This window comes from Caretta caretta, chromosome 15 (assembly GCF_965140235.1).
Source record: "Caretta caretta isolate rCarCar2 chromosome 15, rCarCar1.hap1, whole genome shotgun sequence".
Lineage (NCBI taxonomy): Eukaryota > Metazoa > Chordata > Testudines > Cheloniidae > Caretta > Caretta caretta.
The window spans coordinates 1,367,477-1,380,033 of record NC_134220.1 but is presented as its reverse complement, the minus strand read 5'-3'; the positions used below and the strand labels follow the sequence as shown (position 1 = coordinate 1,380,033).

The 12,557-nt window shown below is 51.0% G+C and overlaps 1 protein-coding gene across 1 annotated transcript in view; it reads left to right on the top strand.

Moving 5' to 3' along the window:
- CABP7 (calcium binding protein 7) overlaps positions 1–12,557 on the top strand; it is a 79,133-nt gene that overhangs the window by 59,436 nt on the left and 7,140 nt on the right. The window contains exon 2 of the mRNA XM_048821309.2: positions 4,568–4,711. Coding sequence (XP_048677266.1) covers positions 4,568–4,711 — 144 coding nt within the window. The remainder of the gene's footprint in view (positions 1–4,567; positions 4,712–12,557) is intronic.

The following is a 12,557-nucleotide window of genomic DNA, read 5'->3' as shown; positions in this document are numbered from 1 at the left end:
GTTCTCACAAACAATTTTTTTTTTATTTAAAAGACATACAGCTCCTTGAAAACAAACCAAGATGCTCCGTTAAAAAAAGAAAGAAAGAAAAAAAACTTTAAGCTCCCTTAAGGGCCAGAGACCTTTTAACAAAAATACAGATAGTCACAAAGCCCTTTTCAATAGATTTTTTTTTTAAATTTACAGCTACCCAGTTTTATATCGCATGTTTGGCCCCTCACCATTTTCTAACTTAATCCTTTTAGATTTCTTACAAATAGGCTTTTTCTTAAGCAGGGTTCTGTAACTTTTTGTGCGGACGGTCAATATAACGCTCTAAGCAGGCATCTTCCGGTTTGGTCATTTTCTTTAAAACATGGTCAGGGTCTCCACTGAATTGCACAGCATTTATCAAGGTCACCCCTTGTGCTAAATGTTCTTGGGTTAGGCACAGACATTGCATAGCATAACCTATGGCAATAACAGTGTTTAATAAGCTTTCCAAGCACAGCTCAACACACAGGCCCCGGAGCTTGCAGTTTATATCCACTGAAGTCCAAGTCACACAGTCATGGTGCCACTGGCCTGGTGCATCTATGACACAGCACTCACAATCTTCAAAAAGCTTTTCCCTAAGACAGTGATTAAGAACAGAATAAACAGCAATGCGTACAATAGTCCGCATGACTTTTTTACGCTCACAATGTGGCACTGGCTCAGTCAGTTCCATGCCACGCCTCCTCCTAAACTCCTCATAGCCGTCATCCTCGGAGTCCTCTTCAGCATTTTGTATCGGCGTTGAGCAAAAACAAGGTGGGCCCGGTTCATCTTTGCTGCTTGGTGCAACGCTGTCCAGGGTCTCCGGGTCCTCTAGAAAGGCATCGTAGAACTGTCGAGAGATTTTTTTTTTTTTTTTTTTTTTTAGAAAAGAAACAGCATAAGCACCCCGCCGCTTGGTTTTTGATTTACACAATCCCTGGTTCCTAGCCCCGTTACACCCCCAACCTCGACCGTCACCTCTTAAGCATTCATTTACCTGAGTGTTGTCTCTTCCGTTCATCTTGTCCACTAGTGACTTCCCCGAGCTGCGATCACCTTCCTCCTCCAGGGGGGTGGACAACAAGAGGCCATCACACTCATCGCGGGGCCCCACAAGCGGCTGTATTTCAGGGTCCAGGGTATCCATCAATGGCTGGGCCAAAGGGCTCCCCTCAATCCCCTCTCCTCCTCGGAACTGTCGCTGATGTAGCGCTTTCTCCGTGGTTTGTCGAAGGCCCTCAGGGCTAAAACGAAGTCTGAAGTTCTCACGGGGGTGGTGAAGGAGTCCATGTTTCCACGATTTGTAAAACACGCGCTCTTGGTAAAAGACAGCCTCTTCCGCCCGACGCTGGGACTTATGGGGTGATGGTGCTGCACTCTGATTGGCAGAGGGGTCACATGCCCCTCTTTTGGGCAGTTCACCCCGTCCCCGAACATGCCCTATTTTGGTCAAATCTGGTCTCCGGGTGGCCTGATTGGTAGAGGTTGGTGGGAGGAGTCGTTAGAGGGGTCACACGCGAATCGTTTCCAGTTGGGTCACCCCACCCCGGAACTCATCCTGATTGGTCAAATCTCCTCTTGGGGAGGTCCTACAGGGGTGAAACCCCTCTTGATTGGTAGAGGGTTGGGGGCGGAGTCATTAGAGGGGTCACAAGACCCACTTCCAGATGGGTCATCCCTGCTCCAGAACTTGCCCTGATTGGTCAAAGCTCCTCTTGGGGGAAGTCCTACAAGGGAAAAACCCCTCCTGATTGGTAGAGGGTGGGGGGAGGAGTTGTTAGAGGGGTCAAGGGGCGTGGTCAAGGGGTCAAGGGGCGGGGTTATGGTTTGATTGACAGTAGGGCCCTTATACTACTGTGCTACACTTAGGAAGAAAAACTGGCTTGGCAGCAGCACTACTGAGAAGTATCTGGGAGCTCTGGTGGATCAAGTCCTCAATGTGAGTCAAGATTGCGAAGCTGTTGCCAAAAAAAGCAAATGCACTGTCAGCCTGCATTAGCAGAGGCGCAGCATGCAAGTCACAGGCAGGGATAGCACCGCTATACTCGGCACTGGGTAGGCCTCCGCTGGAGGCCTGTGTCGATTTTGGTCACTAGTGTATGGAAAGGCTGTCGAAAAACTGGAAAGGAACCAGAGGTGAACAACAAAGATGATCAAAGGGATGGAATGCAGGCTATATGAGCTAAGGCTGAAGGAACTGAATATGTTTATGTAACCCTTCTGCCAGGTGGAGTCAGCAGCAACCAGGGCCAGGTTCGATATCTAGGGGTTCCTTTCCCAGTAACCTGGGAAAATTACACACCACCTCTGGGTGCCTCTGAGAGGCAATACTTCCCCTCTCACAAGCATAGAGTCTGAATGTAGAAAAGAAACTTTTAATGAAAGGAGGGAAGTCACCCAACATTAGTTAGGGAAAATGCCACAAGCAGGATTTATAATCATAAAGCTGTGAGCAGGATGCCCACCCCAGAGTGCACGGGGCAGAGCCTTCCGCCTGATCTTGAGTCCAACAACAGAAAGTTCCTTTTCTGTGCCCCTCTCTGCTCCCTCACCACACCCCACTCACAGGGGTTGCCCTTGGTCAGAGAGGACCCCCAGGGTTCAGAGGTGCATCTGTGTGAGTTCACCTCCCACCCAGGGAAGAAGGCACCTGGCTTGCTTCAGCAGCTGAGCACTTGCTTTGGCTGGCTGCCCTGCCAGCTGCAGTTCCTCTCCCCTGGCTGTCCTGCCAGCCCCGGCTCCTCACTGCCTCACCAGCTGACTGTGAGTCCCCTTCTGCTGCTACTTGCCTTTCTGCTGCGACCTCTGCACATCAGTCTCTTCATAATTTTGAGCTCTTTGCAGACTGGGAAGAAACTGCCTCACCTCAAGTGATTTTGTTCTGATTGAATATTTAAAACAATAAAGAGGTTTCTAATGAAGCCTATATAGCTCTTTATTTGAACAGTGGGGAGGAACAGACTAAACCAGTCTGGAAAGGACCACACACCTCCTGGCTAGAACACCTGTCCCCCACCCCTCTTACTTCCACAGGCCTCTGGCATTCAAGCCCCTGGCTTAACGAGGTCCTTTCAGCTGAGGATGACCCCCTCATTTGGGACAGGTTAAGCACAGTTCTGCTCCCCTATATTCACAATAACACCAAAATTGGTAACAGCATTTCACTACCCCTGCATTCAGTACTAAGGTGATTTGTAACCCAACACCAGCCAAAGTTGATCACTCTGAGCAACACACCACTCTACCTGCTGGATAACTAAGCAGAGTAGGTATGTTCATGTAAATACAGTTTGCTCTTGAAGTCTCTCCCTCTCCCAGCTAGTTGTCAGGGAAGAATTCAGCAGACCCTGCTTACATTTAGTTTGGAAAAGAGAAGATTAAGGGAGGACATTATAGCAGTCCTCAAATACTTGAAAGGCTGCCATAAAAAAGATGGAGAAAAGTTGTCCTCTCTTGCCACAGAGGGCAGGACAAGAGGCAATGGATTCAAACTACAGCAGAGCAGATTTAGAAGAAATCTCAGGAAAAACTCTGTACCTGTAAGAACAGCAGGACAATGGAACAGACTGCCTAGGAAGGTCGTGGAAGCTCCTTCCCTGAAGGTTTTCAAGAGGAGGCTGGAGCCATCTGTCTTGGGTGGTTTAGATACAACTCTTGCATCTTGGCAGGGGATTAGACTAGATGACCCTTGTGGACCCTCCTAACCCTATGATTCTAAATTGGTAGAATTTTTCTACCTTGTTCCCTGCAACTCAAGCAGGTGGGTCTGGAGTGAGAGGTTCCTCCCAAACCTAGGGGGTGTGTGATGCTCACAGTTGGAACATTCACATAACCCTTTTTTAGACATGCACTCACTCAGAACTCAGTAAATACCCAGGGTGCAAACACAACAGGGATGACTCCGCTCCATGGTTATTGGAAATGAAGCCACTGAACAGCAACAAGATGCTTTCAAAGGGCTGCAGCCAGTGGGCTGAAGCTGGCGGTTGACATGGTGTAGTGAACACACTGAAACACCAGGGAATGAGCCACTCTCCAGACATCACTGTAACAACGTCATTAGGCCAGAGCCAGTGAGATTGTGCCTGAAAAAGCTATTTTTAAGATTGGTTATTTTTCAACAAATAGGTGTTTAGGCACCTAACTTCTATTAATCACCATGAAAATTAGGCATCTAAATACCTTAGAGGCTCTGGGCTTTGGTCTCTCTGCCCCAGTTTCTCATCTGTGCTCTGGGGATAATAGCTCTGCTCTGCCTCCTGGGAACATGTGAGGACAAACCTGTTAGAGATCGTGAGGTGCTCAGGGACTGGTGCCGGAAAAGGACTCTCGACAGATAATGCTGTGAGTTTAAGCAGCACATTTCCAGCTGAAGATCCCACCCCTACAAGACAGCAGACATTCCCAGTGAGAGTCACTGCCATGCCGAGGGGGTGGGGTGAATAGGACCCCTGTCTGTACCACCCCCTGGGAGTCAAATCCCCAGGGCTCAGGTGGGTGAAGGGGCAACCTGGCTGCCAGGCTCACTCACTCCCCTCCCTCTCCACAGAGATCCGGGAAGCCTTCAAAGTGTTTGACCGGGATGGGAATGGCTTCATCTCTAAGCAGGAGCTGGGCACAGCCATGCGCTCTCTGGGCTACATGCCCAATGAGGTGGAGCTGGAGGTCATCATCCAGCGGCTGGACATGGATGGTAAGTCTCACCTCTCCTGTCTCTTCTGCCCCTGGGTGTGGCACTGCTCCTCAGACCCTAGGACCTTCCTGGGACCCACCCCTGTGACAGGCCTTCCCCTCATTCCCTTGAGACTTCTCCCACATTCCTTCCTACTCCATCCTCTCTCCCTCTTTCAGCTCCATCCCCTGTTCTCTTTGGAGGGCAATGTCTCTGGTCCCCAGCACCCCTGCTCTTAGTACATGGGGCTAGGCATGGACCTGGTGTGCAAAGCAGAAAGCCCAGCAGGGGAGGCAGCAAACCAGGGCTGTCACAAGAGGCCAGCACTTCCCCAGGAGTGAGCATGGCTGGACTGGGAGAGGGTGTGGCCAGGGAGGCTAGGGGACGCCCTCCCAGGGACAGGGATGGCAGAAACACTGCCTGCCCCCTGGGGGTGACTCCCCCCTTCCTGGATGCTATCTTCCTGTGTCCGTGGGGTGACTCCAGCCCAGAGGAGCAGAGATGGCAGGGCCAGGAAAGCCCTCCTGCGTAGCCCATTCTGATTCCCTATCCAGGCAGGACATCTCACTGCCTCGCTGGGGTCTGGGTACCTGCAGCATCTCAGCCAGCAGGGAGAGTCACAGACCACAGAAATGGAGTCATAGGTGCTGGAACTAGGGATTCTGGGGAGGCTGCTGCACCTCCTGGCTTGCAGTGGTTTCCATTATATCCAGGGTTTACAGTTTGGTTCCAGGGCTCTCAGCCCCCCTCTATACAAATTGTTCCAGCCCCCCTGTGTGGGATCGCAATCTACCCAGCTCAGCCTGCTCCCCATGACCCCATACTGTCACAATCCCATTACCCCGAGCAAACCCCACTCTGCCAGAGTGTCCCTTTGCTCTCTCCACTGAATTCCTCACTCCCTCTCCTACCATTGCTGTCGTCTCTCTCCGGTTAGCTTTCTTTCACATTGTCTTTCTCATTTTGGGTTTCTCTCCAGCTCCCTCTCCCACCACCTCTTCATCTTTCACTTTCTCTCAGCCCCCCCCCACCCATTCACTGGCTCCATCTCTCATGGCTCCCTGGCCACCGCTCAGGGTCCCTCATACCCCCCCCCCCGCCAAGTAACTCTCATTGACACATACCCTGCAGCGGGTAATTGTACCCCTTATCATTCTCCTCCTCCTTTATCTCTCTCCCTCCCTCCTGTGCCGCTCCATTCTGTCTTCCTGCACTCCGCTGTCTCGCTGGTGTGACTCTGATGCAAGCCACATTGCCAAAGCGATCACAGATTTGATGTCGCCAGCTATCAAGGATATTTTCTTTGGGAATGGATCTAATCTCTCTGCTGTAAAAGGCAACAGCTCAATGAAATATGCTCAGGTGTGTGAGTGTGACTGCAACTGTCCGAGTATGGGATAGATATGCTGCCAGAGCTACCTTCCTCCGTAGCCCCTCACGCTGCCTCTGCCCTCTGCCGCAGCAGAGATGGAGCTATGCTGTCAGCTCGCCAGCTCCTGTCTTGGAGGACCTGGGCCAGTGGGAAAGGAAATGCAGCTGATCCACATTCCAGGGGCTGCTCCTTTTCTCTAGTTAGTTTCCATTTTTGCTGCCATCTCCTCATTGCAAGCACCTGATCCTTCTTGCCCTGTTATATTTTAAACATTTGTTAAAAAGGTGGACGGCAGCTGGTTATAGGCCCAGTATTTAGATTTGTGTGAGACGTGGAAATGTGTGTACCGCAGTGCCTTCCGGGACGTGCCCATCACAGGAAAAGTAGCCTACTACTGCTACCAGGTGACGATATCGCTCCTTTAGTTCAAGCGACGGAGCGCTGATCTGAAGGCTTAGGGTTCAAACCCCCTGCTGAGCCCTGTACAGGGCTCTTCCATCCGTAGGAATTTTTTTTACTGAAAGCAGTTTTAAATGACACCTTCCCCTGCAGCATGGGGAACAAAAACATCACAGTGCTATGGTCAGCCCCAGAGCCCAGAAGTGAAATTGACCAGCCGACAGTCGTTTCGCTGTCAAAGCTGAGTGCAGTGAAAAAATAAGCAACATGAACAGTGAACAATAAATTAGATTTCAATAAACCCTTTCAGATTTAATCATCTAAAGTGCTCTTGGTAACAAGGATATGAGGAAAATGCAAATATCTGTGTGCGTGCACGTGGACGGTGCCCATTTAGGGAGTCAGCCAGCGTAACATTGGAACCAGAGTGCATTTTGATCTCGGTTTCCTGTGACACCATCTCTCCCTCCCACACCTCTCAAACTGGACCCGGAGTGGAGTCAGCAGTCCCTCCTGTGACGGGAGAGTCCAGGCCAGGACATCGGGAGACCCTGTGTGGCGACCCTGGGCAGTGTGGGCTGGGAGGTGCAGAACCAGAGAGAACTCCAGTGGGTGTCTGTGCCCAGCAGCCTTGTAAAAGAATTCCCTTGAACTCATTACAGTTAAGTCCTGTCTCTTCTGCCATGAAGGATCCACCACTTTCCCTTATCTAACTGGTTGTTATCAGAACCCCTGGCACCAGACAGCACTGTGTCATGAGTCTGGGCTTGTTTTATGGATGAGCCTTTGCCCTCCCTCCCAGTCTCACTGTGACCTCCTCCCCTCCAGACTATTCACCATGCTGCCTCTCAGGCCACCTTCATCCTTCCCAGAAACCCTCATCAGCTCCCTTTAGTGCAACAGACTCAGCGTCTCCCAAGCCCTGTGGCACCTCCTACATCTCTGACCTTGTTTCTGCTTTCCAAGCCACTCCCAAGTCTCCTCCCAATCCCCTCACCTTCCTGCCCACCTTCTACCCTGCTGCCCTGTAACCTTGGCAGGGCCTCTCACCATGAACCTCTCACCTACTTCAAGTCTCCCCCTAAAACCCACCTCTTCCAAAAATACTTCCCCCTCCCTCTCCTCCTGGGCCATTGCTTCTCTCATCTGTGTTAGGAGGGGTAGAGAATATCTCTGCCTTTGTAAGGAGCTGGGTACCTCTACAATGCACTATAAATACTTAGTATAAATATTCATCATCATCATCATCATCATGTCGGCTGTGATGATATGTGAGCTTTGTTTAGTGGAATTTAACGTTCTGGTGTGACTACTAATTTGCAGCCTGTTTCTCAAAGGCTGGGAAGAGCTAGGTGTCAAGGCCCCAGCTCAGCTCTGCTGCACTGGCTTTGATCGGCTCTGCTTCTGTCAGTGCAGCCTCGTGGGCAGCGGTATGATCGCAGATGGTATCATGTAGCCCAGTGAGAGCTGGAGGGGATCAGAGAGCCTTAGGCCTGAGATCCAGAACTGCTGGATTTGTTTCCTTGCAACAGATGATAATGTTACCAAGACCAACAGCAACATAAAGACTGCTAGCGAGATGTATGCCTATTGCATATATACCACACCCTGGCAAGTAAATAAAGGAGGGACTTGGGGTGAGAGTCTGTGCTGGGCCTTCAGAAGGGGCATCCAAGATGGCTTTGCGGTTCTGGGCTGCTCCAGGGGCTCTGTGGCCCCCATCAGAAATTAGAGCAGCCCAAGGGGTGCTCTAATTTATGGAACCCTCCCAAGTGCTGCAGCAGAGCAGAATCCTTATGGAGGGGTGAGCTATGGAGATGCTCCCTCCATGCCAGGGCTTGCAATGGGCACTGTATAAGGCTGGGTATGGCAACTCTGCACCATCCCTGCATTGCAGGCCTCCTCCCCCAGCCCCTTGCTGCACAGTTTCATCCCCTATGCATCAGCACAGCAGCATTTAGACACTGGGGCAAGAGACCAAATCAGTCCCTTTGTTTTTCCACAAAATGGGCTGGACTTTGGTCTCGCTGACATGGGTATTATCTGGAGCAGCTCCACAGAGTGATGGAGATCAGAGGTGCGTCTACAGTCATTTGATCACTTTAAAATCTGCACCTGTCGCTCTTTTACTGATCTCGGACCTTAAACAGCATGTTAATTTATTGGACGGTGGGGGGTTCCTAACTTTAAAAAGCCCTTCAGGCAAAACTGCCAGGTCACCATCTCCCTCCATCATTAATTTTTAGCGCCAGCACTGGAGACCAAAGTTCTCTTTATTCACAGGACAGGTACAGAACAGACAAATGCAGGGCAAGCACCCCTCTGCCCTACCCCACCAATGTGGGTCAGCCCTGCCCTGTAGGGGTCCAGTCCTGGGAGAGAGGGAAGTTCAGTCTCCAAACATCATTCTCTCCCTGCTCAGAATGCCATCAACAAGGCCAATTAAGCCAGTTGTGGAGGTGGTTTTGTGAGATCCCAACTCATTTCACACAGGCCCCCTCCAAAGGCCCCCCCCAAGCCAGCCACCCTGCCCCCCATCGGCAAGGTCTTTGTCCAGTGGGACAGACTTGTCACAAAGCTTTGTTTGTGGTGATGCATGGCCCCTTGAGCACTGGAGAGCTAGGCCTGCTGGTATAGAACAGACACCTGATTCCAGAGAGGGCAGCTGCTCCATTTCCAACACCCACCAGCATTCTTTAAAGGCTTCCCGACCATGTGGAAGAGGACCACGCTCAGGAAGCGTGGCACTGGTCTGCCATGCCTGATTCCCGCCCCCCCCCCCACACACACACACACAACCTGGGAATGTTCCTGGCCCCCTGAGATAGGTTCGGAAATTGAACTCCCTGCATTTGGGGTGTTCTTTTTCCTGCCTCATCGGGCTTGTACAGGGATTGAGAGGTTCCCTTCACACTGGCTCTTTACTAAGAGGATGATTTAGAAAGAGCATTTCAGCCATGTGCACACAGACTGACTTTGTGGGGTATCCACACTCTTCCCTCCTGCACTCTGTGCTCCTCCCTCCAAGTTCCATGCAGGTTGCTACAATGGGGAGGGGATAGTTTTAAACACTGCTCTGTTCCTAGAAGACTCGGCCTCATTAGCTAACATCTTTCCTTTCTGGCCTGGTTAAACGTACAGGTGTTCCAGCTTCCCATCCCCTTCTAGTAGCACTCCTCCCGCAGCATCCCTAGAGCTCGGCTGTCCCACCTTCCCTTAACCCCTCCCCAGGTTCTGATCCCCAGCTCCCCACCGACAATGTCACAGGAGCGCGCCATCTGCTCCAGGCTCTGCTCTCCAGCTCAGCCCTTTCCTTGTGTCTCAGAACCTCAGCAAGGAGGTGGGATCAGAGTTTCTTGTTGACCTTTGCTGGCAACGGTTCAGGGAGCCCTTCAATCTTTGGGTTTTTGTCTGAGTGTCCTCTTAGGGTCTGACCCTGCTGGCGGGCTGCAGTTCTGGGGAGGGCCCTGCTCTCAGTGACAGCTGAAAGAAGCTATCCGTATAAAGGAGAGAATTAATGCTGGCATCCCCTAATAATTTCCCAGAGGCTGCCAGCTCTGCTGGCACAGGCCCCAGATCTCTGGGATGGATATTAACGAGTCCTGGAAGGAGGCTGTAGCCCTGTCTTGCTGCCCACAAGTCTCCAGGATATTGGCCTTCCTGTTGCGTGAGCCCACAAGCACATTCCCCTAATAGGACCTCCATACCTGCTTGCTCTGTGGCAGCGGGGGGAGAGCCAATCGGAGGCTTTTGCACAGTTACTGTGACTCTGAGACTCTAAGGCCAGAAGGAACCATCATGATCACCTAAATCTGATCTCCTGCATATCACAGGCCACAGAGCCCCACCCTCCCACTGCTGTAACAGATCCCTAACCTCTGGCTGAGTTACCGAAGTCCTCAAATCATGATTTAAAGACTTCACATTACAGAGAGTTCACCATTTACACTGGTTTTAAACCTGCAAGTGACCCATGCCCCAGATGAAGGCAAAAAAACATCAGGGTCTCTGCCAGTCTGATCCAATGCCTGTGTCCTGGGGACATGTCTAAAGTACAGGCAGGTAGGAGAGCTACAGAAATGATCAAAGGTTTAGAAAACCTGACATATGAGCGAAGGTTTAAAAATGGGCTGTGTTTAGTCTGGAGAAAAGAGGACTGAGGAGGGACCTGATAACATTCTTCAAATATGTTAAGGGCTGTTAAAAAGAGGATAAGCTATTACCAGCAGGAGAGTGGGGTGGGGGGAGGTATTTTTTCATGTCTTGTGTGTATAAAAAGATCTTCTACACTTTCCACAATATGCATTCGATGAAGTGAGCTGTAGCTCACGAAAGCTTATGCTCAAATAAATTGGTTAGTCTCTAAGGTGCCACAAGTACTCCTTTCCTTTTTGTGAATACAGACTAACACGGCTGTTACTCTAAAAAGAGGATGGCGATCAAGTGTTCTCACAAGATGAGCAGAGGGTCATCTCCAGCTGAGATCATTCCCTATCTCCTCTGCTCATGTCTCTCTCACTTGGGTTGTTCTCTCTTCCTTTTTCTCTGTCCTCTTTCTCTCTCTCTCTCTCTCCTTCACCCCATTCTGTTTCCCTCCCATCTTTCTGCCTGTCATCTCTTAACATCTCCTCTGCATCACGCTCTCTCCTTCTCGCTTACCCTTCAAGCCACATGATAGGCAAGAGCTCATGCTCACACGAACTCACCAGATGCCGAGGGTTTAATCCATAGTGCCTGTGTGGCTCACACTATCCCTGCCTCTGTCCCCCAGGCCACCTGCCCCTCCCAGCTGCCACAGATCTTGCTATGCAATAGCATGGATGCTCTGTGCTGTGCTGATCAGTGGGGGACTCCCTAGCACCAACCCAGAGACTGTATCTGGCCCGTTAACAGGGCTGCATTTGGAAATCAGTGTTTGGCCCAAGCAGCCCACCCTCCTGGGTGAACTGTGCAAGAGAGCATTCCCACGCACCGCGTCCTCTGAGCCGGGCGGCAGGGGGCACAAAAGCCACTGGGCAGCGTTCCGGCTCATCAGAACTTCAGAGCTGTTTGAAGGGTTCAAAACTGACCCATTTTTCATCTATGCAAAATGTTGTATTTATTTTAAATTGAATATTGAAAACACCACAGACATGGTTATCAAAAAATTAATCTTTGGTAAAACATTTTGACCCAAAATATCAGGGAGGAGGGACGGGCAGGAGCTTTTTTGAAAACAAACCCCAAAAGATTTACTTCCGATTGTAAGCGCTTGGGGCAGGGACTGCCCTTTGCTCTGGGTCTGACCAATGCTTCGCACAACGGGGGCCAGGCCAGGGCCGGGGCTCTGAGATGCTACCTCAACACAAATAATAATTTGACAGTGTCAATAATTTTTCTTGAAAAAACGACTCAGTCCGGGAAAAGTGCCAGTTTTTCATTGAAAATGAACCTTTCTGTTCAAACCGTGCCAACCTCTCGCCCGCCCAAATCTCACTGCCCCTGTCTCCGGGTGGGCTCCTGCCTCGCAGCCCCCGGGCTGCCCCCACAGAGTGCTTATTGGCTGTTGAGCCCTGAGCTCCTCGCTCTTTCATCCAAGTTCAGCATATTTTCTTTAGGACACACGATCTGCTGCCTTTCTGCAAGTCCCTGTCTCCACTGCTCCCAGCCCTGGGCCTGATTCTCACCGACACCAGCACCGAGTGGGTGGGAAAAGCTACTCAGTCTGACCGGGAGCATTTCATGCCCCTTTGCACAGGTCTAGGTGTTGGGCAATGCAAATCAGGCCCTCGTTTCCATGTACCCCAGCATCTCTCTCTGCTCAGGACCAGTCTCCCCTGCCCCCACACCTGATTCTCTTGCAATTTCCTTTTATCCCATTCTCCCTTTACCACCCTCTGTCTCTCTCCTCTTCAGTCCCTCATCCATAGCTATTGGGTCCCATAGGACTTGTGGTGGGTGAGGGGCTAGGGAGGGATTTGGCTTGTTCCCATTTTCCCATAGGCCTCTAGTGCTGGTGCCCCCTGCTGGTGGTTCATGGGAAGAGACAGCACTGAGGGGGCAGGGGTGGATCTCTCCATCGAGGCCTGGGGAACAGGCAGGATGCCCCCCAGCGAA